Genomic DNA, 27,707 nt, shown 5'->3' on the forward strand with positions numbered 1-27,707 from the left:
TAATACCATCAACAAATACCCATGACTCATAAAAATAAAAAAAACTTATTAACACACATATACATATATAGGTGGGAGGCGCTTCCATTATGCGGCCACCTGGTTGATATTTAAGGAGCGCCGTTCCATTCAGAGCGTTGGTGTTCCCTGCTTGAGAGGCGCGTCTCCTGGTTGAAGCAAGCACGCCGCAGACAGCCATCCAGTCCAGTCCGGACCAGGTCGGGGTTCTGGTGTGGAGGGACCAGGCGTGATCGCCCCATCCGAGCTGCCGTCTGATGCTGACATTTAGTTCATTCTTTTGATTCTGCTAAATAAATGCCTTTTACAGGCTTAAAGTACTGCCTGTTTCCGTGTCCCCCCAGTTTTTGTTGCGACCAGTCCAGCCGGGTCATAACAAATGGTTACAAATATGTGTATATATATGTCTATAAATATATATATATATACACACATATATATACATATATTAGGGATGGGGCGATTTATGAAAACCGTCCGAATCGTTCGGTTAGACTGTCTCAGTTCGGTTCGCGTGTGTTTCGTTCGGTTCATGCGCTGCTCCTTTTTCTCATAGGCGAAGCGATTACACTCCAGAGCAGAAGGTGGCGGTACTGCGACCGAAGCCAACCACCAGTAGTAAACAAGAAGAAGAAGAAGCAGGGGAAAAAAATCAGTTGTTGTGGAGAATTGTGTCGGAATGGCGAGTGGGAAAGAACAGGCGTTGGAAGACGCGCCAGCAGCACTTTATAGGTCTGCTGTATGGGACCGCTTTGCATTTAGAGTGACCTACGATGACGGCGGAAAGAAAGTTGTGGATAAATGTGCAACAGTGTGCAAGCATTGTGCAACACGTTTTGTTAATGCTAACAGCAACATGACCAACATGTCATGCTAACCCCGAAATCCCTCATACTCCGTCAGTGCTCCGCTCCGCTGCGCTGTGCTCCAGACCGGCTGCTCAAAGCAAAGCCTACAGCCCCCACTGTGGCTTCGTCTGCTCCGCTCTGAGTCCCTTGGAGATGGTAGAGAGCATGTAACCTGACAACAGCCAGATGCATGAGCGTGACATGCATCTGGCTGTTGTCAGGCTAAAGAGCATGCGCCAGATGATTAAATTCAAAGCAGCAAAACATACGGAAATGATCCAGGGTTTCCGCGGATCATTTAAAATAATTACAATCCATTATTTTTGGGGGGATTTTTTCATTAATTTCATTAATTTCTATGGGATTTCAGTGTAACAATCAACATATACCGAATCGAACCGAACCGAAAACCATGACCACGAAACCGTGAATCGAACCGAACTGTGGATTTTGTGAACCGTTCCACCCCTAATATATATATATATACACACATATGCATATATACACACACACACACACACACAAATATATATATATATATGAGAAGAATAGGTACTTGTTGATGGCATTAAAATTATTTCTAAGAGCATTAACAGAGCATTAAAAAGCTAGGTTATTCGTTGAGAACATGGCCATAAATATATCCTAACTTTCATATCCACTAATATGGAGTTCATCATATTATGTAAGTTTAATCTGTTTTAAATGGTGGGTCAAACAGCTATAATAGAGTTCTGCATGTGTTTCTCTACAGAAGGACTGTTATTTTAAACCTGTCTGTAATGGGTAAAGGACATTAAACAGTTTAAGGAGTTTAAAGTTTTAATCTCTCCTTTCCTTTTTGATAACTTGTATCTCTGCTTATATAGTTTGTGAGATTAAACATTAATCCTAATGTATTTTCAGCCTTTGGGCTCCTTATTGTGTGGAAGCTGGGGACCATGACTGAGTAAGAGACCATAATGCTCTCAAATTCTACCTGCTGAGAGCTGAGGTGGAGTGATGGGTGCCAGCGGGCTGGGCTGGGGTTTGGGTCCCTTTAAGTGACTCAGTTTTTGGAGCCAGGAAATGCAGAGACAAAATAGACATGTTGCCCTCTTTCCCTTAAAAAAAACAACAACCCAACAAGTATTACTGAAAGTGTTTGGCAGGTAAAAGATGGTTAAACTGTGTGATGCGGGAACGCATGGGGCTTGAATCCAAGAACCACGTATTCTTAAATCTTTTTAGAAACAAAATGGGTCTTATAGAACGTACTGCAGCCTATTGGGATGAGTGATGCTGTAATTAGCCGGCAATTAGGACAGATAGAGATGTGGTTAGTGAGTCAGCGATGCTCTGTGAAATCAGGTGGAAAAAAAATAAACACATGGGGTGTTGTGATCCCTAACTTTTTTTTTTCACATTTATCCTCATATGCAGCATAGAGTCAGTTTGTGATGAAGGCAAACCAATGAGAAAGCACAACGGAGCAGTGAAATGTGCTCATGTGTTGGAGGGGTGGCTGGAGGTCCGAGGCTACAGTGAAGGCGTGCACGGCGGTTCACACCTGGCCAGGCACCACCGCCCTGGAGAACAGCTTGTTCAGCTGAACCAGCTCGTTGGGTGTGGTGTCAAACTTGAGCGCAATGCTGTTCAACGTGTCCCGCGATTCCACCTGGACCACAAAACAAGAGAAAGGACAGAAAAATCACAGAGCTGCTCCTGGTGGAGGCATATCCTAAGAGAGCTGCGCAGGTCAGACATGGAACAAACACAGAGGAACCAGCTGAAAAGATGAGACCTTCGATCGACTCTAAACGCCTCGTCTTCTAATAGAATCCAGCATGAATTCACATTAAAGACATCGGCTGTTGACCCAGAATAAATATATGTTGTTAGCTTCCAGGAATCTAAACTGACAACAATGTCTTCTGTTATATCATCAAAAAAAAAACAATTTGCACAAGGCCAAAACTGTAACCATACATTTTAATAACCGCCTGAAGGTGTTGGCATGATTCCATAGATCAACATTTTTTACCATAATACGCTACAATATTTCTTGCAAAAAGAAAAGCAGCTTTGCAAAAATCAATCCAGTCCCTTTTAGCATCTTATTTCCTGTACAGATGTAGGATTAAGATCCATTTAAAGTATTTACTTGAGGCTCAGAACCTTCTTGGATTCTTATTGGTGCAGAAAAAAAATTAAGTTATTGGGTTTCCTCAAGTTAATGAAGCCGACTACCTACCACTTCCTGGTCAGAAACACACCGAGGACATGATAGGATATCCTTTATTGTTACGCAGTGGGGAAACTCAGCTGTGTCAGCAGCAAAGCCATGAGCGGCATTGGGCAGCCCTTGCCGCTCAGCGCCGCTCTGCCTATCGCAACCGTGGGAGACAAGCAACCGCCGCCTCGTGGCTCCTTCCCAGCCAGCAAAACAAGTTCCACACTTTACCTCTGGACCTGCTGCAGACAACCACAGCTTTGGTCAGGAAGAGTTAAACTAGGGTAAAAAGACCAAAACTGGGACAAATCTCATCCATAGGATAGATGCTGCGGCCATCACAGTTGGTGGGTCTAAAGTGATGTCGCCACATGACAACGTAGGTTTGCCATCAGCAGTCTATGAGTAGACACAACATTTGGAGCAAATATGCTTATAGCCTTGTAGGAGACATTAAGTGAGATGATCTTCAGTCATTCGGAATATAGTTGCATCTACGTCTTAGACTTTATTCTTGTTTCTGCAAAGTCATAACAAAGTAAAACCTTTAAGTTAAACCTGAACTAAAGTTACTAAATCATTAGTGTAAGTTTATGGTCCAACAGTTCTATTTTCTTCACTGCCTCCTTTTAAGATGTCCATCCATCCATTATCTGACACGCTTGTCCCAAATGGGGTCGCGAGGGTTGCTGGTGCCAATCTCCAGCTGTCAATGGGCGAGAGGCGGGGTACACCCTGGACAGGTCGCCAGTCCATCGCAGGGCAACACAGAGACAAACAGGACGTACAACCGTTAACGCACACACTCATACCTAAGGAGAATTTAGAGAAGCCAATTAACCTAACAGTCATGTTTTTGGACTGTGGGAGGAAGCCGGAGTACCCGGAGAGAACCCACGCATGCTCAGGGAGAACATACAAACTCCATGCTCCATGCAAAATCCATCCTTTTAAGATGTCTTTACCCCTATTAGTTTATATTCCATAAATAGTCACTCTTATTTAATTGTTGGCTCCCATGCAGCGCCACCTCCTTGCTTCTTCCCAGTTAGCCAATAAGTTCTAGACTTCATCATTAGATGAACAGAGGACATCCAAAGCTTTGGTCAGCAAGGTTTGAACTACAGTTGAAAGACATTACCTGGCACAAAGTACTCTGAATTGCCTTTGCACTGAATTGTGCTAAAAAATTAAGTTATCCTAAATGTCAACATCAACAGTATGTTCTTATAAAAATGTGTTTATTATGCCTGTTATAGAGGAGAAAGCCCATTAATTCCAGATATCCAGTACCTTTGAGCTGTATCCAAAATACATGACTTAAGTAAGTAAACACTATTCTATGTGTAAAGGATTTATGAGAAATGTCACTTTTTAAATAAAGAGGTTTTAATTTATCCTGTCTTTCCAAAAATATACTAGAATTTAAATATTTTCCAAGTTATTTTCTTAATCTATATTCGAAAAAGGGAGATACAGGTTTGCAAACAAGTTTGATTTGGGCCGTTTTCTCGGAAGCATCTTGCTAACCAGTTAGCAACTTAGTGCTAGTAGGTTCCCAATGGGAAATTCCATTGGGACCAAGTAGCACTAAATTGGTGACTTAGAAACGACACTGTCAAGGAACGCTATGGACAGAGGAAACATGCAAGAGGAGGAGAGTTTTGTGTTGGAGGTTGTGGATGAGTCTCCTCTGTCATCCATTTTTTATTTAGAGGAGGAAAGCGGGAACGAAGATGTTGTGGAAGAGGACGCCAGGGCGGCAGAAGCTTGGTTTGGTGTAGAAGGCTTACAGCCGTACATGTTTGAGCCCTTGCCTCGCAACGCTGCCAGTTCTGTTAGCTCTACGCCTGCTGAACACTGGGACGGAACTTAATAGGAAAGGAAATGACTCTTATTTCTTATTCCAACCGTTGCGTATATTAGCTGCGACATATGAATCAAGAGGCTATGACTGAAAACATTTGATTGACAAATGACCGTTGATATATGATTGGCCGAATTTAGGTGTTCAAGCTGACGTATAATTAAACTGGCCTGCATAAGATAACGGAAAAGAAAAAACTGATTTTAAGAAAGGATTTTTTTTTTTTTTTTTTATAGAAATGTCCTTATTTTTGGGACAATATTGTCTGATAAAGAGTAACTTTATATACATGTTTAAGCCAGAATGATTTGACATTTAAATGTGATTTCCCTACGACTTAAATGTTGGGTCAACTGCAGTATTATTGTTTTTATCAATTTAAAATAATCAGGTCATAACAAGTAATTACAGTAAATTCAAATTTAGTGAAGTCAAATATTTTAGATGTGATATCTGGACATCATTTTTTTTATGTGAGTAAGGTTATACTTTTTCCTTCTAATCCAACCGAGAAAAAGCAAAACAATGCCTCCACTTCCAACCTCTTTTCATGTGAATCTATGTAAAAACAAGATAAAACTATTTTATTTGTTCAGTTGAGATGAAATACTGAGGAGCGATGGGTGCTGTTTATAATATCCAGCCTGCAAAAGTGTTACTTATTCAGAGTCAAAGTCTCTACATCTGACATTATGGGAATAAATGAATCAGAAATGTTTAAAAAAAAAAGTTTCTTCACAAACAGAAAAAATATGTTTAAATCTCTTAAAAAGAAAAGAAAAAAAGACACATTTCTGAAAATTGTACAATATCTTTTTTTAGTTGGTAATCTGCCTTCCGCTCTGCACAGCTCGAGGCATTCATTTCACGTTAAGCACATCGTCCTGAATTACATCAAACAAGCCGAAGAGGAGGAGGCAACACTTCATGTTAGCGGAGATTTAGCAGATCATGCAAGCTGTTGTGGGTTACACCCTGTGCTCAGCTGCAGCACCCTGCAGTGTGACACAGGTGCGTCTGCTTGTCTCCACCAGTTAGGATCCGCACTACAGAGATGTGCTTCATGTGTCTGAAATAGTTAAGCGTCCAACGTGCCCCCTGGGAGCTCCCAGCTTCCAAACAAGGCTGACATCGGAGAAAGAGCCCGCCTTTGCAGGAAATGTGGTGTGAGGGAAGAAAGCGCTCTCAGGGGACAGAAGCAGCCTGTAGGATGATCTCTGAGACGTGAACTTTGAGCATAGAATACGGATTCTGCATGCCTTATTGCAACACTCACTGGATTGTTTGTGCAAACAGTCCCAAAAAAAAACAGCACAAAGCAAAGTTCTCCACATGATAGTTTCCAGGAAACAATGGACAGGAAGTTAAGCTAAAAGCAGAGTTGTAGCTTATGAGGCAGCAGCATGTGACACGGTAACATCACTTCTGTGGAGAAATGTTCCAATTTTAGGGGAGGAATGGGGAAACACCAACTCTCAGACGCCAGAAACGAGCAGAAGATAGCTTTATTGTATTTAGATAAAGAAATTCAAGTCGATATTTGGAGCTAGTTTACACCGTTACGCCCCCCCCAAAAGGATCTGGATTTCATTAGATCTAATCTTGTGCAATGAGAAAGACACAGAGGTGAATCATGCATACAGCAGGGTACAGAGTCCAGCCGACTGAGCGTAACTGAAGTCCAAAAGCTTTGGAAATCTCTAAAGATAATGCAACATGAAGAGTAAAACAAACAGCACTAAAGCAGAACAAATTTTCAAACTGTGAGTCTGTATTTATGAAATGAAGCACAGCAGGGCTTACAGACGCAGCCTGAACAGGAAATCTAACCTCAAGTTTGCAGAAAGGCAGATTTCTCACCGATACAAACAAAAACAAAAAATACAACTCAAACAAAACTGCAATTTCTCTTAGACGGTTTAATCACTAAACAGTCGGTGAAATAATTTTGGTTAGACAAAGAAATCAATCATCACCTTTAAGCTCAGATTGCTTCTGCTCATCAGTCTGGAATTTGTTTTAAAGAATCATAAAGTTCATCACAGTAAAATCAGAAAAATGCTCAAGTGCAGCTTGTTTTGAATTTGAAAAAAGAACATCCTGACTGCTGCTGGCAGAGCTGCATCTGGGAGAAACAAAACATAAAGAAAGAGTTTTGGGCTGTTCAGCAAGACCCAGTGTGCAGGAAACCAAATACCTCAGGTTAGCACTAACACCTAAAACCAGCTGTGGTGGTGCAGGGATCAGTGCAGCTTCTTTTGCAGTACTAGGACTTGGGTTCCTTGCAGAAAAGACGAGATCCTTTGCATGACAGTTAAAGCATGATCCAAACTCTGCTTTCCTTAAACATCTAAATCTGCAACAGAATGGCTGAAGAGAGGCAATAACAATCTAACGCTGTGGTTCAGGTAAAGTCTGGACCTCGATCTGATTGAACCGTTGTTCCAGGACCTGAGCAGAACTTTGGATAAACTTTTACCAACATCACTTGACTTAAGGCTTAATTGTTGAGAAGAAGCCGACAGAAATCCACAAAGTATGTAGATACTGAAAGAGACAAATTAAACTACTCCCTTAAAACTTTTGCTGCAGATTGATGGGCTGGAAAAATGCGCGAACAGTCTTAGGGGTCCAAGATTAGTTTTTAACTATAAACTTTATTTAAGAAATACTAATTTTCAAACTAAATAGAGTAAATATTATGAGATGGATTTCAACATATTTACACTGCAATTAGGGTTGTCAACCGTCCCCAGCAATGGAAGTACCTGTCCTGTATTTAGTGGAAAAGGAACTCACTATGTTTGTATTACTTTGAGAGTTAAAATAGTCTGTAAAAAGCTAATGGAAAATGAAGAACAAGGGCTTGTACACCCTTAATTTGGCAAATCATATATCAACAATCATCTGTCAATCAAATATTTTTGGTCATAGCATCTTGATTCATGTCGCAGCTAATATACACAACGGTTGAAATAAGAAATAAGAATCATTTTCTTTCCCATTGAGTTCCGTCCCAGTGTTCACGGGGATGGACGTCTGTGTCTTCAGCAGGCATAGAGCTAACAGAACTGGCAGCGTTGCGAGGCAAGGGCTCAAACATGTACGGCTGTAAGCCTTCTACACCAAACCAAGCTTCTGACGCCCTGGCGTCCTCTTCTACAACATCTTCGTCCCCGCTTTCCTCCTCTAAATAAAAAATATATGATGGAGGAGACTCATCCACGACCTCCGACACAAACTCTCCTCCTCTTGCATGTTTCCTCTGTCCATAGCGTTCCTTGACAGTGTCGTTTCTAAGTCACCAATTTAGTGCTACTTGGTCCCAATGGAATTTCCCATTGGGAACCTACTAGCACTAAGTTGCTAACTGGTTAGCAAGATGCTTCAGAGAAAACGGCCAAAATAAAACTTGCTTGTGAATCTTCCGCCACAACAATCCCGCCCCCTTGATAATCGACCAATCACATTCACTTTATTCACTAGTGTAAAGTTGTGCACCACTCGGGAGAATTCGGAAATGCAACGTTTGGAACAGCTGTTTCCAAGCTGTTACTTGAGGTGAAAAGTAAATATATTGATAACCTTGTAAAAACAATGTCCCATAATAACATACAGAAGGAATCATTTATTTTTCGTTGACTGTAAAATAAATTGTACTTTGTCACCGATAGTCAGCAGGTTAGTTTTTTTTTTCTACATTTTTTCCAGACTTAATTCATTCACAGCCAAAGGTTGTTTTGAAGAAACTACATTAAAATAAAGGCAAACGAAGTAAAATCCTGATAGGATTCAGTCCGTTTTTAATATTCAGGTCCCATTCATCCAGTCGGCCACCCCCTTCAGAGGATGCCTCTCCAAGCAGCCAGAGAAGTGACACCATGGATGATAAATCATCCCTGGGTCGACTCTCACTGTAACCGACACCAGAAAAGTAACTAATGATGGCAGAAATCCAGCTGGAACGCTCCATGAAAGACGAATCACCACTAAAGTACGGTGACAGGAATCCACCCTCGGTCACCTGTTTTCATTATAATCAGCTTTTTGGAACTGAAAAAGTCATGTGATTCTGGTCAATTACTGATTGCGACAACCTGCACTGCTGAGCAATTAAAAGAGTGGGAGGAGAAGTGTCTCCAGACTCTCTTATAAAGTAATCTACGAGCAATAACAGCTGTGAAGCCCTGAAATCTTCAGGATACACCACGGAGACTGTTACGGCTACCGATCAGCGATAATGCAATCTGAGGTCAGATGGAGACTGACGCAGCGTGGGAGGGAGAAGAGAGGAAAACAGGAGATGACCAGGAAGTGCACAGCGTTCTAACACAGGCTTTATTGTGGGCTTCGCTGACTTTAGATGGCCGACCTCGGGGGAACAAACTAATAAGAGCTGAGGTCGGTCACGCTGCTGGGACTCAGTCTCCCTGACTCAGCAACGAGCGCACCTCAGCAATGAACAATGCATAAAGGGATGCACTATGCAGTATGGATCGCATGGTGAACTGTAAGCCCAATAGGTGTAGTGTAAGCAAAAACAATCCATGCCGCACTTTTACCTGTCAAACACATCAATTATACATTTCACTTCATATCCAGGTGTTTATTTTTTCCTCAAAAAGGTTTCCTTAAAAGCAGAGAAAGGCAACAAATGCAGCCTTGTTAAATTTAAATTTAATAATGTTATTTAAAAAATGAAGCTAGGGAATGTCTTATTTCAGAGATAAGCAGTCACCTATCTGTTGCTTTTCCATCGAGGAAGATTTAATGAACCGATTCAATCCAAGTAGATGTTTAAAATAAATGCAGGATGGAACCAGGGTGATGAAAATTCAAAAGGGCTGAGAATGAAAGATTTCTGATTGCTGCAGGAAGTCAGAATGCAAAGAAGGAGGGGATTTTGTTCCATTATTGTTAAAAGAAAAAAATACCTATTGTAAATTTAAATGTTAATTAAAAAAATGCCAACCAGAAATAAAAGTAAAAAAACAAAAACGTTTTAATTAAAAAAAGTTAAGAGTAACTTTGCAGTTTTCTCAGATTTTTTTAATCCTTTTTTTATTTGATCTGTAAAACACAATTTAAAAAATGCAACTCGTGAAAGTATCAAATGTTGAGAAACCCCCCCCCCCCTAAAAATATGAAATCTTTTAACATAAATTTTGAAAAAATGGAATCTATAGAAAAAAAAAAGAATGTAAAAAGCAGAAAAGCAGAAAGACTGCAGGCCAGGAGTCAAACCCAGAACTTCACTGAAAGGCATGGGTTTAACAGTTTACAGCAGTGCAATGCCGTTTAGTTTTGGATTAAGTAAATTAATGATCTAAGTAGCCGTTGGAAACACCTCTGTGTCTGTGATCTGACTGAAGAGGAGTCAACCAAAGCTGAACAGCTTTTGGTGACAGGAGGAAGATGTGGGGACAGCCTGGTTTCCCGTCTGAAACCTCACCCCACAGTCCTCGCTGTTAACTTCCATTCTTGGACATCTCCTTAGAGCAGCAGGCAGCTACAAGACGTTTCAGCTCATTGGTGGGCAACGCTGGTCATTAAAAAGTTAGTAAACTGGCTTTATAGATAAGGTGTCTTTTTAGGTGTGAGAGGAAAATGGGCAGGAAATGGGCGGAGCCAACACAGAGCGAGTCAGCATAACAGTGAAGCCAAGTGTAACAAATGAATCCTCCTCAATGCAAAAGGCAACGTTATATCATGGAGATGCCTGTAGTTGACTTTGGGTTGCTTTGATAAAACAGGATATAGGACTGTTAAAGGTGATTTATTCATGTTATTTCACTTTTTATTTATCTATACAACAGTAGCTCATTCTGTCTGCATGCAAAGTTCATTTTCCGTTGGTCTGTTTTTGTGTTTCACTCATTTAAGTAAATAAAGCCCTCTAACAACACTGCAGTACGACAATGCGCGTGTATGCATGGGGTAAACAGGGAAGCAGCCTACTGCGGCTAAGCTAGGTAGCACCTTGCAGTACAATGTGAAAACAAGAAAACTCCAAGACCCAGTGTGGGAAAAAAACACTAAATAAATATTTGATTCTAGGGCTTTTAAAAGTGTTGGAAACAAATTTCATCATCGATTAGTTGTGTCGCGCGATTAATGTGTCATCCGCCGCCGTCGTCATTGCCGTGGGGCGCCTCCCCCATCCCAACCCCGCTCCCGCAGGAGTCCCTCTCAGCGCTGCAGTCAGAGGATGTTTACCCTCAGCTTCCAGACTGCAAATGAAGCGCGCATGCGCCGGGATTGACGGCGCAAATTGACCACAATAATTAAAATAGCCTGCGCTTTGTAAAGTGAAAAAAGTCGTAACATGCAACTTTTGTAAAAACAAATGAACATGGCGCGGAGCACCACTGTTATGATGCAGCACCTGAAAAGGAAACACGTTGGAGCCTTCAATGGCAGTGAAGAGAGCTGATCAGCAGGATGAGCGACCATGCTTGTTTCGTTTTACAGTGAGAAAACGTAACGTTAGTTTCTCAGGTAGCTCATCTGATGCTTTCCTTACCGTGTTAGTAGGTTACAGACAGTAATAAGGTTGGCTACTTATTTTACTTTTAATTTCATTTGAATTAGCTTAAGCAGCGTTTATATTTTCTTTATAAATAAATGAACTTGCAACTTATGAGGGCAAGGCTTTTAAAGTTTAAATCTTCTGGCAAAGATAAAGTAAAGAAGATCCTGCAATTTATGGAAGTAAAGCAGAATAAAATCCAGCAAGATCAGTAATATGTCAATTAATTATATGCCACATTCCCATGTAAATATCTGTCTTTGGAGGATGTGTTTTTTAGCACCCCTAGTTCTCTCATTTTTATTCCAAATACAATTTATAATTTGAATCACAGGGCTATTTTTATCTCTATGGTTAAGTATTTTCTCAAGTAGCAACTTTAACTGCTATACTTTCCTGTCTTAAAAGGCAGAACTCTATTAGTCTAAAAAAAAACTCCTTTGTTGAAATGGGGGGACCTATTGTTTGAACCCCTTAGGGGCTTTCAAAAACAAAAATGTCTTTTTTTGCGCTTTATGAAACAAAGTACTCTATATTTTGTGGATGTACAGCTACATTTCTCATGTAAGTTTGCGTAGTTTTAACACAAACATTTATTTTTCATATTGCACCAGTACAGTTAATGAGCAACCTGTACTTGTGTGCTTGTTTGTTCTGTCTAAAATGTTTATTTTGGAATAAAGAGGTTAATATAAAAAATATTTTTTGTCCGATTCATCGATTAATCGAAAAAATAATCGGCTGATTCATCGATTTTTAAAATAATCGTTAGTTGCAGCCCTATTTGATTCCAACAGGTATAAGACTAAAGCAGTGCTGAAGGTTTGTGTTCACTGAAGCAGGAGCTGAAGCTGCTGAGGCATACATCATTTTTTAGACTGATACTAGTAATAGCAATTCTAGCAATACTCTCTGCAGTCCAAGTTCCAAACATTATTATAAAGGGATAAATTGGTTGGTTCCTAGCAATTTGTTCTTTTCCCTTGATGCTCTGATAAAAGGTTCTGAAGAGGATAAACTTGAACTTTAAGTTGCCTTAGATTGTTTTATTCTGGTAATATCTGTTAGTCTAAAGGGCTTTTCTAGCTGGTCCATCTTCACGAGTAGTTTTCCACAATGGCTGTCATACAAACAAATTAAGCAGGTAAGGTACCAAACAGGAAATATGCATAGTGTAGAGCGGCTGTAGATCTGACCAATCAGAGGCCTCCTGTCTGCGGTCACCTACAATTTTGGAGAGGTGTACCAGAGTGTCTGCGGAAGGGGCGGGGGCACATTTGTATTCACTGTGACACACGCAGACGACCTGGTTTCGGAGTATAAACCAACCTTTACACGGTGTCGAACTTGCTGTTTACTGCAAGGCTTTGCAAGATGGTTGGGCTCTACTCAATAGTTGCCAACAAGCTCTCCAATAGTTTCACATTACTACCACCAGGTGGCTCCACATCTGCTTGTATCTGCCCAACGTATCCAGTACTGAAATTCTTTTAAGGCTCAAACAGGACAATCTAAACACTATCCAGACAGACATGGTGTATATAAGCTTGTTTTTTTTTATGGATCAAATGATTTTTGATCTTTTTAAAGGCCTATAATATCACTATGCCGATTTGAGCTTGAGCTGAGGTTGAACATCCTACTTCAAAACTTGAAATTCATTAGCCAGATCTAACTGTACAAGAGATGGCGGATGTGTACCAAAGAAGACTGAATGCTGGGACAGATGATGTTGTCTATTTGTCTTCGAAGGTCAGTGATTTCAATTAGAACACCCCCAAACTTTCCTACATTGGCTACATTCACACTACAGCCTGAGGTGACCCAAATCATATTTCTTGGCCCATATGCGACCTGTATCTGATCTTTTCATGGTTGTCTGAACAACACAGACACGATTTTTTCCAATGTGAGCCAGGCTGCTGGGCTCTGTGGTCCTGAATCCGATACGAATCGGATCTTTTCAAATGCGACCTGTGTCTGAACGGTAACATCTGCTGTAATGGGTTATCATCTTGGAGATCACGTTACTCCAATTTCCCCTTTTTCCAAGTTAAAGGAATAGTACACCCAAAACATGATTAGCCTTCATTTTCTACTCACCCCCATGCTGAACAAAACTCTGGAGTACTTTTTTGATATCTCAAATGCATCTGGAGATCTGGGAGGCTTCTTGCTGTCTGCTGACATTCAAATAATGGAGGTCTATGGCGCCCGAGACAGAAAGGTCCATAAAAGTCCACAAAAACGTGTCAATATTCCTCCATACTGCTCGTCCAATGTAATCCAAGTGTCCTGAGTGGGTAGCATCCAGAATTTACTCGAAACGAAGTCATTTAGAACGTTTTAGAGCCTAAACAGTAGTGTATAGGATTTCCTAATAGCGCCCCCATGCGCGCTCACGATTCTACGGAAGCCGGCAGACCAAACCAGCGCATTCAGCTCGGCAAAGAACTCATGCTCTTCCTCAACACTGAAGTCCTCAGACATTTTTCTTTCGTTGTTTCTTTCTTTGCACAGGTAAACAGCACATTTCTTCTTCTACGCTTGCATTATCGGCAGAGCAGACGCTGAATGCGCACTTTCTTCCGGTTTGGTCTGCCGGCTTCCGTAGAATCGTGAGCGCGCATGGGGGCGCTATTAGGAAATCCTATACACTACTGTTTATGCTCTAAAACGTTCTAAATGACTTCGTTTCGAGTAAATTCTGGACGCTACCCACTCAGGACACTTGGATTACATTGGACGAGCAGTATGGAGGAATATTGACACGTTTTTGTGGACTTTTATGGACCTTTCTGTCTCGGGCGCCATGGACCTCCATTATTTGAATGTCAGCAGACAGCAAGAAGCCTCCCAGATCTCCAGATGCATTTGAGATATCAAAAAAGTACTCCAGAGTGTTGTTCAGCATGGGGGTGAGTAGAAAATGAAGGCTAATCATGTTTTGGGTGTACTATTCCTTTAAATTGAACACACCATGAATCTCTAAGGTGTTATGCAAACATTCTAATGTATAGACTTTTTAAAAAATCAGTTATAATCTGCTTAACTTCTAATAGCTGCTTTCGTACGTCATGATTTTGGTCTTGCAGACATAAAATATCGGAGGTTTATTAAAATAAACACTAACAAAGCGATGTGGTGCGCTGATGTTGGCACATAAACTGCTATTAAAATGATCTGTTTACAACTTCCTTCTAGGCTTAATTAAGTTTTTACACAGATGGGCCATGAAGTGACACAGCAACACCTGGTAAATGTGCATCTGGTTGTGCAAAACCCGTAGGAATAAAACTATTGATTGCACTGTAAGAGAAGCTATCGCTAACTATATTAAGAAGCAGGGGACAGGAGACATGAAAACATGAGCCGCTGATAAAGATCTGACATTAACACACTGATAGAAGGACGTGGGAGGAAGGCAAAGCAAGGGTAATCACATTCAGGATGGTGGTTACTAATGTCTGGTGGACCTTACGTTCCTAACCTCTGGATCAATACGGCTCATAATTTATCTCAAAGAAGGACGAATAATTAGTCCTCTAGCTGTTGGGGTGACACCCTCCATGTGAGAAGAAAGGCCATGTTGGCTGACAGCTCAAAGGTGACTGAGGTCCGGATAATGACCACCATGTCGAAAAAGGGCGGACGCAAAGATTTAACAGGGGCAGTTTGGCCCGATGACCAGACTAATGGCTCTGTTAAGTACTCTGCTTCCATCTCGGTCTTTACATTAAGCATGAAACACCAGAAAGGCTCTTTGAGTGTTAATGTAAAAGGTCAACATGGGAAATGAGATGTAATCACAGAGCTACACATTTAATTTTAATCGCCACAGTTGCTTTTACATGTTGCCGAGGTTATCAAATGGCTTCTTTAAATTGAACTTAAATCAAACCGAACACATCGACGGGATGGAAATGAAAAAAATAAAGGAGAAATTAAATTTTAAACAGCTTAAATTTGCTGTTAATCCACCTTATAATGCTGTCTAATGCCATCAGTCTCAGGCTTACACGGATGGATGAGGCCTGGCTTTAGCATGACAGTTGCCATGGTGACTTTGCCGTTACTACCCGATGGTATGTTTATTGTGTCGACAACACCCTTGCTGATCATTTGCAGGCCTAAATTTAGAGCTGCTATAAGTGACATGGGAGCAAGTCACATTATTCCTGACGCTTCAAGGAGACACTCTGCCGTCTCACTTTCAGGTCCTCAAGGATTGTCCTGGATGTCGGGCTCTAACCTGCTGCTTCAACGCTTTAGGCGGCAGCAGCCTTTCTCTCCTGTTCTACTGACAGAAAACAAGCAACCTTTTGACATTAAACCACAATAGGAGTTTAGTATGACGCAAACATCTCAAAGATTATGCTGCATATGACTACTACTGATTATGTCTAAATTGTAAAAGCCAGATTCACCTAAGAAGCACGTGCAAAACAGTCACACCTCCACATATGGATATACACAGTAGTATGAAACTGTGTGCAGTAAATTTTGTTCTGTTCTATACTGTTCTATGCTGTTGTAAGCATAGAACATGTTTTATATGCTGGTGAAGATTGTCAGTCATCCAGGACATAGTCATTCCAAAAAAAAAAAGTAAAATTCAAAACAATCCACTGCACTTTTCGCTTCCCATTAAGAAGCTTTTTCAATTCAAATAGGAATAGAGTTGAGTTCGAGGTTTCGTACAGTAGCCCAACAAAGCCTTGTTTTTTTTTTTTTTTTTAAACATGCAAACTAGGGATGGAATGGTTCCTGAAAACCGTTCGGTTCGACTGTCTCGGTTCGGTTCGCGTGTGTTGCGTTCGGTTCATGCGCTGCTCCTTTTTCTCATAGGCGAAGCGTTTACACTCCAGAACAGAAGGTGGCGGTACTGCGACCAAAGCCAACCACCAGTAGTAAACAAGAAGAAGAAGAAGCGAAGCAGCTTAGCCGGGTGTAGCAGAAAAAAATCAGTTGTTGTGGAGAATTGTGTGGGTATGGTGAGTGGGAGAGAACAGGAGTTGGAAGACGCGCCAGCAGCACTTTATAGGTCTGCTGTATGGGAGCGCTTTGCATTTAGAGTGACCTACGATGACGGCGGAAAGAAAGTTGTGGATAAAAGTGTGCAAGCATTGTGAAACACGTGTTATACTAGACAAGACATAATAGATTTTCCTAACAATCAACATATACCGAACCGAACTGAAAATCGTCAACGCTAAGCTACGCTATTCTCAACGCTATTCCTGACATTTTGAATTGAAAAAGCTTCACTGATTGACTTTACTCAACAGTGAGGAGCAACGGTGCATTTCTATTGGTCTGCATGGGCATTGAAAGGATCGCAATTCATGAAACGTAATATGAAAGAGAGAAAGTAAAAGAGAAATATAAAATCTGTAAAAATGCATTTGAAAAAAAAAAATAAGCCTGAAATAACAAAATATAAAAATGTGTTTTGGAAAAAGATTAAATCTGACAAAAATCAAAATTTGCTCTCAGAACCTTTTTTTTTTTTTTTATTCGTTGAGGCTTTTTTCCTCAAATTAATTTCTGGATTGCATTCTACTTTTCTTTCAAATTTCTCATTTACGAAATGTGTTTATTGGTAATAATAATGGAACAAATCTCCCTCCATAGTTCTCCATCTCACAGGCTGGGTGCCTTTAAACAGCTCAAACAGTGGGTCCTCTTCTCCAAACCAGAGCTGAATAATGAAATCAGGGGACTGACTGTCAGGAGGTTGCAGAGGTAAGTTTACTACAAGTGTGTCTCTGTGTGAGGAGGGGTGTGTCTGTGTTAGTGCGACACACTTAGTGACTCATCTAATGTCCCTCAAACCTCTGATGGTCACACGGTTTGCCATCCGCCTGGAAGAGTCCCACTAAACATAACAACTGATTATATACAGCTACCTGGATTTACTCTTAGCAGCTTCCTCAATTCAGTCTTGAAGCTCTTCTATTAGTATTGAAGCACAGATTTTGCTTTAAACTGTTTTATTTCATTGAACTTTATTTTGATTTATAACATTAGCAACGTTTCACTGGTCGTTGAAAACCTGCTACATTTTGCAAACTCAAAAGGCAGCATAATAGTTTACCCCTCAGGGTAGCTTGAATTTCCAGGCTATAATTCAAGACTACATAGCAGTTTATGCATTTTATACCAAACCATAAATGTCAACCTTGTTGTAACAAGAGGCAAATCACCAAAGTTAACGGGACAGAACCTGCAGGAACCTTGAAAATCTGTGTAAATTATTGAGGCAATGTTGGCATCTTTTTTTTCTGCACCATGTAGAAGAGACCAAGAAAAGGGTGACTGGTCAGTTGGACTCATTCTCTGGAAAATGTCCTTTTCTTTCGCCTGGGCCATGTGAAGAAACAACCGACTGACTTCTCAAATGACCAAGTGACTGACTGACCTTCTGATGCCTGAGGGCGCGCCGCTAACAGGGCTGTGAAATTAAGGCACTAACAACTCTTTGAAAAGAGTCTTCTCTGAGGAAAGACAAACAATCCCTCATTTCTGTGACCAACAAACCAAAAGTTTAAAAACTACTAAAGGATTATTGATGAATGTTTTCCTTCTTAAAACATTGGTGTCAAGTACAACCAATCAAGGTGTTAAGAAGTTGACAGATAAACCAATTCTAAACTCTAATTTTGCATTATTTACGGCTAGTTTTAACTCTATGTTCTATCTGCATTTTCTCTTAACAATACCTACATATGGCCGGGTATTCTGTTTAGCTTTGACACCATCCTGGACAGAGGAATCACCTTGGCTACTGCCGTCAACAACATCCATTATACATGATAGAGTTAAGCTTGTTTTTTAGTGCTTAGGCTTGTTTCTCTCTTAGAGATGGCTTTTACTGAAACAATGTGCTCTCATTCCTTTGTATAAGGGCGACAGTGGCGTTGGATGTAGGAGTTTGCCCTGAAATCGAAGGATTGACGGTTCAAGCCCCGACTCCGACTTTCAGTGTCGTTGTGTCCTTGGGCAAGAAACTTCACCTGCATTGTCTACTGGTGGTGGTCAGAGGGCCCGGTGGCGCCAGTGTACGGCAGCCCCGCTTCTGTCAGTGAGCCCCAGGGCAGCTACAATGTAGCTTGCCATCATCAGTGTGTGAGTGTGTGCGTGAATGGGTGAATGAATTAAGTGTAAAACGCTTTGGTCAAGTCTAATAAAGGCGCTATATAAGTACATGCCATTTACAATTTACCATTGTTTGACCTGAAAAGTGGCTCTGAGCCCATTTTCTTAACGGTTTCCTTCTTAGATACGGAAAGCTCTGGAGCTAGTCCTCCATAGCCTTCTAAAACATATAACCAGAAAAAGCCATACTAGAATCTGCCTCTCCCACACCGTGACATGTCCAGTCATCTGTCACTGCTCAAACAAACAAAGACCGAATTCAGAACAAAAAAATAGAAGCACACCAAAAATCTATGGAAGATATTGCACCTGATGAACAACAAGGCCAACCTGCTGAGTGCAGGTAAAGGCTATGCCCTGCTAGCAGAAAGAATAAACCAGACCTGCTTTGACTCAGATCACCTTTAGCTCTAAAATCTCATTGAACACATTGTCCTCAAGCTCTCAACCTGTAAAAACAACAGGTAAGGCGAGCCTTGAAGACCGTCAATGGACACAAAGCTACTGGCCAAGACAGAATACAGATTAAACCAAAGGTCTCTATCCTTTAAGAACAGCCAATGTCATTCTGGTCAAAATATAGGCAGCAGCAATGGGCCTAAATGACTTACAAATATGACTGTGTTCCTTCCGTCATTAGTTAAACCATCATTAAATTTGTAAAAGACTCCAGCATGGCGGGTCTGATGATGGAGGGTGATTAGTCAACTGACAGAAAAGAATCCCAGGGGCCATTCTGTTGCCATGTGGCTTGATTTTCCGTACTGCACGACTAGGAAAATTGGTAACTACACAGAGGCAGTTTCTCAATTCACAAGCATGCGAATACGGACTCGTTTCCTCGCCAAGTATGTTCATGAGAAGAACACATGAAAGTGTGTACTCTGGGAGAACGGGAGCACGCAGCATAAATATGGATCAATTGGAGCAGAAGCGTACTGATGACATCACATGCTCAGCTCATCTGGAGCTGCATTTCACCGCCTGTTATTAATAGTCTCTAGATAATAATAAATTCTTAGGTTTTTAATTTATTGAGGGAATAATAATGAACACAGTCAGATAAGCACAAATCAAATCAACATTTAGCCAAATAAGACAAAAAAATCACCATCAGAGCCAGCGGTCCTTCACACACGGCTATGCAGAGAGAGGGCTCCTGCAGACGGGATGGGATTAGCCCTGGCTGCCGTTAGCCTCAGAGCTCCGCTTTTTGCTGCAGTGATCTTAAAGGTGGAAATTATTTTTTAAATTACGCATTAAATCAGTAAATGCTCCATATAGTGACGCTTAAAAGTATAACTTTTTCGGCTCAAATGATCTTAAAATGTACTTTTATTGAACAACAGCAAGAGAAAAGAGAACTTTTAAGCGCCTCTTTGGAAGCTGCTGCTGCCGCAGTGCATGCTGGGACAGCTGTCAATCTCAAGAACGGACAAATCTGCTCTGATGCATGCTGGGTAAAGAGGGAGGGGCCGTTCTTGGCCTGCTGTTTTTGTAAATTGGTACTTCTTGTAAACAGTACTATGGCTGAGGCCGATGACGTTTCACGAGTACACGAGAACGCACAAGTACACATATTGAGAAATGGCCACAGTTCCCGGTGGAAAAACATGGTGGACTGAGTGACTGCTACGGCTGACCAGACTTTGCAAAAGTAAACATCTATAAACATTAGGGGTGGGTATTGCCAAAGAAGTCACGATTCGATTCGAATCACGATTCACAGGCCACGATGCGATTCTATCACGATGCATCGCGATACTTGAATTATTGCGATGCATTGCAATATTTTCTCCTCCATGTTTTGTTTTTTAATGACTCGGCACAGTATCCCACGGCCGGAAATGCTTGTGACACAAGGCAGCGTGCGTCAACACATTTGCAGCGACATCTACTGGACTGGAAGTGGTATTGCACTTGTTTTTGGCTGATGTTCGCCAACCATTCATGCAATTTTATTTATTCATTTTTTTAAATTAATAATCGATTCTTGGCATCAAGAATCGATGCAGTAGATCACGAAAATTAGAATCACGATGCATCATCATCATGATTATTTTGCACACCCCTAATAAACATGTTAGGATTTGTCTGATATATATCACCACAATGAACTGATTGCGAACAGCTACTGGAAAAAGAAATTATAGACACTCTTGGATAACTCAAAAAAAAAAACATACAAAATATAAGGAAACTGTTGTTTTTCTATTTCTGCTTGAGGATTGATATCCTAAGCTTTTGGTCTGTGACCAAAACTGCCCCCTAGAGTCTACCAGATCCCTGGATACAGCAGTGAACAGCTGCACAAAGTATAAAATGCTGCAGACGCTGTGTCAGTAACGTTTTGAGCATCAAGCATAAACTAGCCATAATGTCGCCCCAACTATCACCCTGTCAGAGAAGGTTACCTCCTTCAGGTTCCTGGGGACACATTTCTCCAAGGATCTTAGCAAAACTGTTTCCTGTGGAGAACCAACTGGAGAAGAAGCTACTGGTGCACATTTAGCAGGCCGTAAAACATGTCCCCTCAACCTGCTCTACTGCTAATAAGAAGTCTCTGCAGAGGGTTACTAAATCTGGAGAAATGATTATAGTCTGCCCTTTGCCCTGGGTGGAGGCAGCAAAAGGGCTTCCAGGGTCACCTTCTGGTGGTGAAAAATCTCTTAATAGTCATATGAACTTAGCTCCTTCTTGTCTCCATATGGTGTGAGTCTATAAGGAGATCGGTGAAGACCTGACTGAACTACAACCTAAACATCTGTGGCCTAATTGAACTTTGCATGGAAAAAAAAAGAATCCAAAGTTGTCAGTGACATCTTAAATGCTTTCTAATTGGATGCATGTCAGCCATTACCTCGGACAGAGCTGAATGGACTGGCATTATCGGTGTATAGGCAAAAAAAAAAAAAAAGAAAAGACGCCGGAGAAAGAAAAGCCAGTTGTGTGTGAGGTAGAGCTGCGAGGGAGATTGCCTTGATAAGGCAGCCGCAAGAGGAAATTCTCCTTTTTCCTGTGGACAGCAGCTGATATTTATAAACTTATCTGCTGTCGAGCGAAATCAGGGAACGTTGGCGACAGCCGCTCTCCCCCCCGCGCCCACCTCCTCCGGTGCAGGAGATGAGTTTTAGATAAAGCTGCTCCTCGATCAATGGGACATGGTCCTACCCTGAGCCTTTTCTCTGAATGCCGCTGCAGCGTGTGAAGTCACAGGAGAAAATAATTGGCACAGCTTGATCCATCCATCACAATAGCAGTAATCTAGGGTAGGGGGGGGGACCTAGTAAAGTCAGACAGAGAGCTATTGGCTGACAAGAACAGGATTAGTATGCCAGATGAACTCTTCCTCTCCCTCATGGTTCAGCATTTATGTCCATCTATAGACTCTGTTTTCCTTCATGTCTCTGCGACGTGACTCAGGCTTAAGACTGAAGAAATATGCTGAAATGGTGAAGGGCGCCTCAAACCCTTACAAGGTAAACAAGGAGCCTGTCAATCAGCAGCACTCGCATGACAGACAGGCTTTGCACGCAGCAGCGGTGGAGGTGCTGCTGGGTCAGTTTTGGTAAAAGCCACAGCAGCTCCTGGGGACCTGATGGTGAAGGGATTTAACGAGAAGCCAGAAGCGAATACAGGAATGACAACAATGCACCGACAACCCAACACTCCCACCCTCTTTCCCTCCCTGTTTCCCCTGTCCTTCCTTCTCCACGACTTCTCCCGGCGCTGCCGTTCTTTGCGGTTGCCACGGAGAAAAAGAGGTGAGAAAGCACTGACTGACTGCAGCTAGATTTGAGGGTCATTTGAAGAACACAAGCAGGCAAGGCAAAGCAGAGAGCTGTTTTCAGTTCATGCCTGGGAAAAGGAGTCCTCTCTCTCTTCCCCTGGCTCACCCCTCTCTCCCGCCCCCTCCCCCTTTGCCACACAACAGCTAAATCAATAGAAATGACAATGCAGTTGGAAGGTCATTGGTGAGACCAGGCGAGCTATGTGGTGGAATGTTTGCTGATCTGCTGCGCGGGGAACGAGTGGAAAAACAAATACACGTCCTGCCAGCGCTCCTTCCTGCGCGTCCCGCTCCGCTCCAGCTGGAAGACCCAACACAGCTGTCACAATTCCTCCTTTCCTTCAAATACAACAACATGCAAAATGGAGATGAGCGCTGAATTTGCCAGATAGACGATCCTTGACAGGATGCTGACATGATCTGAAAATAAACTGAAAGCTGCGCTGCATGCTTGTTTACACACGCCTCTTTATGTAAACAGTTCAGGAATGAGGTACACGTGTCAGGCTACAAAATACTTCTACTCATTAGTAGTGATCTGTGAAGCATGACCAGAGGGTATCTACACAACACCTGCTACGTCTTTAACCCCGCTGGAGCTGGTCAAAGCGTCAGAAACCAGCGCTGGCAGCTGCGCAGGGAGCAGAGCAGAAAAGCACAAGAAAACACAGTTTCATCCACGTTCACTCACAGAATATTCCACGGTCCCTTTGGGTCTCTGGAACGACATGCGCCTCCCATCCTTCTTCTCTGGAGTCTTCTTCTGGCCAGTATCTGAAAGCAAACGAGGCAAGGTGCGCATTACATTCATGTTCCTCTCTCCCCCAGCTTGTCACAAGCTGCCGTTTCCCAGCCCTGTGGGTAGACAGCTCATTCGTCAACAGCGAGCAGGCGAGCCAGCCAGCGATACGAGCTGTGAGCGCCGGACCCCCCCCTCTCTCTCTTCTCTGGTTCTCGCTCTGCTTCTATCCCGCCGCTCCTGCTCTCTCTCTATTGCACCGTCCTCCCTCGCTCTGCCTCTCCTCTCCCTCCCCTCTTCTCTTCTTAGTCCAGCACATAACAGACAGCCGACCGCAGCGGCTCACCTTCCCTCCCACCACCTCTGTTGCTTCTCACAGCTGAAACAGACCGGGCTGACCTCCATCGGATGGGGTGGGGGGGGGGACTGCATGTAAGGAGGGAAAGATTCAGATGGGAAGAGGGGTACGTTAGCAATGGGAAGGGAGAAGAGGCAAAGTGGGGCTGATGGGGGACAGGGAGGGTTCAGTGATACGCACCGATTGGGTAACTGAGAAATGCTCCAAGAAAAAAGCAGCTAATAAAGAGGTTGGCTGCAGGTGTGGGAAGATGTAAACATCTCTTTAATAAAAAAAATAAAAAAAAGACATCTCTTAAGAATCATCACTTCTGCAGAAGACGAGCAGCTGGAGCTTGGGATGGCAAACACAATGAGTATAATACAGGACTGCAGATGATGAATGGCAGCAGAAGATGATAAAAGTGGACTATTGGAGAAGATTGCAGGCTTAAAGTCGTAGAGAAGCGGCTGTTCCAAACGTTGCATTTCTGAATTCTCCCGAGTGGTGCACGACTTTACACGAGTGAATAAAGTGAATGTGATTGGTTGTTTATCAAGGGGGCGGGATTATTGTGGTGGAAACTTCGCAAGCATTTTGGTTGTGGCAGGTGTCTCGGAAGCATCTTGCTAACCAGTTAGCAACTTAGTGCTAGTAGGTTCCCAATGGGAAATTCCATTGGGACCAAGAAGCACTAAATTGGTGACTTAGAAACGACACTGTCAAGGAACGCTATGGACAGAGGAAACATGCAAGAGGAGGAGAGTTTAGTGTCGGAGGTCGTGGATGAGTCTCCTCCATCATCCATTTTTTATTTAGAGGAGGAGAGCGGGGACGAAGATGTTGTGGAAGAGGACGCCAGGGCGGCAGAAGCTTGGTTTGGTGTAGAAGGCTTACAGCCGTACATGTTTGAGCCCTTGCCTCGCAACGCTGCCAGTTCTGTTAGCTCTACGCCTGCTGAAGACACAGAAGTCCATCCCCGTGAACACTGGGACGGAACTCAAAGTAAAGGATTTCTTATTTCAACCGTTGCATATATTAGCTGCAACATATCTATCAAGATGCTATGACTGAAAAAATTTTTATTGACAGATGACCGTTGATATATGATTGGCCGAATTTAGGTGTTCAAGCTGACGTATAACTAACTGGCTTGCATAAGATAACGAAAAAAAAACCCACAATTTTAAGACAGGATTTTTTTTTTTTTATAAAAATGTTATACATTTTGGGTCAATATCGTCTGATAAAGAGTAGATATATATACATGTTTAAGCCAGAATAATTTGACATTTTAATATGATTTCCCTACGACTTTAAAATGGAGATGAAGCAGAGATGGTGAAAGGAACATTGAAAGCCAGCAGATGAAAGACAAGAGGCGAATGACAGGCCAGAGGATAGAGAGAGATGTAAAGGGATGGAGGAGCTGTTCCTAAGGGACTGGCTTTGGTCACTCTCTTCTAAAGGCACATTTTCAAGGTGGGACACCTCAGGTACAAGAAGATGGTCACTCAGATTTTGAATACAGAGCCCTGAGATGATGGATTCAAGTCTTTGTTCTTTCTTCCTGTACATCGCATCTTAGAGAAACCCCCCTATTTGCCACTTCCCTTACGAAGGATATACATGTAGCCTGAAAACATGACTCATACACCAGTGTTGCTATTTCTGGGGCTGGGGACTGCCTGGCAGAGAATAAGGAAGGGAGGGAGGGATCAGCGCTGATTCAGGTGTTAACAGTCTGGGGTCTACTTTCCTCAGATCAACACTGATGTACTATTATAGCCAGATCAGCTCCGGTGACGGCTGGGTTTTTTTTTTTTTATGCGATAGCTGAAGACTTTGCATATTTTCAAAGAATTTTCATGACATTTTAAACTCTGTTTAGTCATTTCTGGATGTTTGTTACATAAACGTCTCCCCACAGAACACATGGTTGACAGCTTGTCACAGTTTCAGCAACATGTTTGTATCCCCCCCCCATAGAAATGCAAGGCTAATATTCACAGCTCTAAAATGTCAACACAAAAGTAAACATATTCTAACTTGCTAAAAAAAGGTGCTAACCAGAACGTAACCCTAATTTCATGCTTAATATTGGGGAAAAAAACTGAACTGAAATTAATATCTGGAAAGGGAACACTGAAAGTTATATTTATTGTGCTTGTATTATATTCAGATTAGAGCTAATAATCAATTGAGAAGTCCTGAGCCAAAACCTAACTTATATGCTATATTTTTTGGACTATACGTCGCTCCGAAGTCGTAGGGAAGCGGCTGTTCCAAACGTTGCATTTTCAAATTCTCCCGAGTGGTGCCCAACTTTACACAAGTGAATAAAGTGAATGGTCATTTATCAAGGGGGCGGGATTGTTGAGGCTGAAGGTTCGCCAGCACGTTTGGTTGTGGCCGGGTTCTCGGAATCATCTTGCTAACCAGTTAGCAACTTAGTGCTAGTAGGTTCCTAATGGGAAATGACATTGGGACCAAGTAGCACTAGTTTGGACTTTTCCTTTAAACTAAACGGCTATTTAAAAATTATCTGGATTGCAATTGATCTCTTCTTTTCAGAACATGTGAGCGGAGCGTGTAGAGAGCGGAAGAAATATGGTGGAGCTCGGAGCGGTTTTTAAATTAAAAGGCCGGAGTAAGGATTTCACCCTGCTCCAGTTCGCTCTGATGCGCTCACAATGTCAATTAAAAATGTTGGATTATAAAATTTGTAAAATAACACTTATTTAAGTCTAGTAAAATAAAATTATAGTTAAATAGGGAACGCGGGGCAACATGGATGGAGCGGGGTGTTACGTTCCCAGCTATAACAATGCGATAGTTTAACAGCTAGTTAAATAAGACGCTTAGCAGCGCTCCCTGCTGGTGTCAGTAACGGTAGAAGAACTACTGACATGTCGCTAAACTCCACAAAACGCCAGAAAAGTCACTATATTTTTGTCTTGTTGTTTTTTTAGATAGATAGATAGATAGATAGATAGAATTAAATTCTAACATTTTATAATCTCTACAGCTGGTATCCTGTAAAATAATAAATCAGGTTGTGTCTCACATTGCATGCTAGTTTACATTAATTGTCTGATATCTTACATGCGTAATGCTTTTAGCTTATTACCTCACTTATATATCATTTACGCACATCAATGATACACATACACGTCCTTTTCTAAAAGCCGATGTTTATTTCTGTATGTAATTAGATATTTGTTTTTACTTTAAATAACTCGTAGCAGTCAGACTATTTTGTGCTGATCAAACACATGGTGTATGGACAAACCGGGGGCATGTGCCGAATCAATTATTCAGCATCCAAATGAAAAACCTCGCAAGAATGATTGCTTTCCGGAAAGAAAATACCTGGCAGGAGAATGACTTGGTTTGTGTTGCTATTTAGAGGCGACGCGTCAAATCTCTGATTTTATGCCGTCTTCCTCTGAAATATAATCCAGGGAGTCTTTTGTTTAACTGCAGGTTATTCCAGTGCAGCAAACTGCAGCTTCCTGCCCAATTCAATGTTTTTGTTGCTGCTGCAAACACAGCTTTTAACATGAAATGTGCACTATTTAAGTGGGTGCATAAATCACAACCAAATGGCTGAAATAATAGAGTAGGGAAGCAGGAGGAAAAGCAGGCTGAAAAGAGCCAGACAGATGGGCAGTGGAAGAGACAGGCAGATATGCATTAGCAGCAGGGGTGATGGCACATGGGGATTCTGTGATTGGTCTGCAATTAAAAGTGACCCGTGGACAAAAACTAGCTTTTTCTCCACACTTCATGCGGGGCTGCAGAAGAGCAGAGAAAAGGCAGTTTTTTAAGTGGCAAATGCTCAGGTTTGTTATCGCTTTCCAGAAAATAGAAAGGATGCTTTTAGACTTTACAAGGCAACACATTTTACTTCCCTTTTTTAAAGGGGTGATAGAATGTTTCTATAGGGTATCTGCTGCTGGTCCTTAAGGTCTCTGAATAGGGTGTGTAACATTGGTTGGGCTGAAAATGGCAAATTTGCTGTTCTATGAGCCCTAATGCAAGCCTGGTTAAAAGCCCCAGAATGAAATGACAGGTTTTCTTCCTTTTATGGTAAGCTGATGAATATTTAGATGAGCTGTGCTCTGATTGGTTGGTTTACAACGAGCAAAGCTGCTGAGCAAAGACGCATCATAGCAACAAGCACTCACTCACTGAAACATCAAATTG

The 27,707-nt window shown here is 41.9% G+C and overlaps 1 protein-coding gene across 2 annotated transcripts in view; it reads right to left on the reverse strand.

Annotated features, from left to right (window-relative positions):
* The window catches only part of LOC119795491 (oxidation resistance protein 1-like), a 98,330-nt gene that overhangs the window by 38,740 nt on the left and 31,883 nt on the right, over positions 1–27,707 (reverse strand). The window contains exons 2-3 of one of the 2 annotated variants that reach the window (XM_038303526.1): positions 23,114–23,196; positions 2,416–2,523 (exon numbers count right to left, since the gene is read on the reverse strand). In XM_038303526.1, coding sequence (XP_038159454.1) covers positions 2,416–2,523; positions 23,114–23,196 — 191 coding nt within the window. Of the gene's footprint in view, positions 1–2,415; positions 2,524–23,113; positions 23,394–27,707 lie in introns of those variants that run through there. The other variant, XM_038303534.1, reaches the window with a different exon arrangement.

Source organism: Cyprinodon tularosa, unplaced genomic scaffold, assembly GCF_016077235.1.
Source record: "Cyprinodon tularosa strain WSP-4 unplaced genomic scaffold, ASM1607723v1 ctg1137, whole genome shotgun sequence".
Lineage (NCBI taxonomy): Eukaryota > Metazoa > Chordata > Actinopteri > Cyprinodontiformes > Cyprinodontidae > Cyprinodon > Cyprinodon tularosa.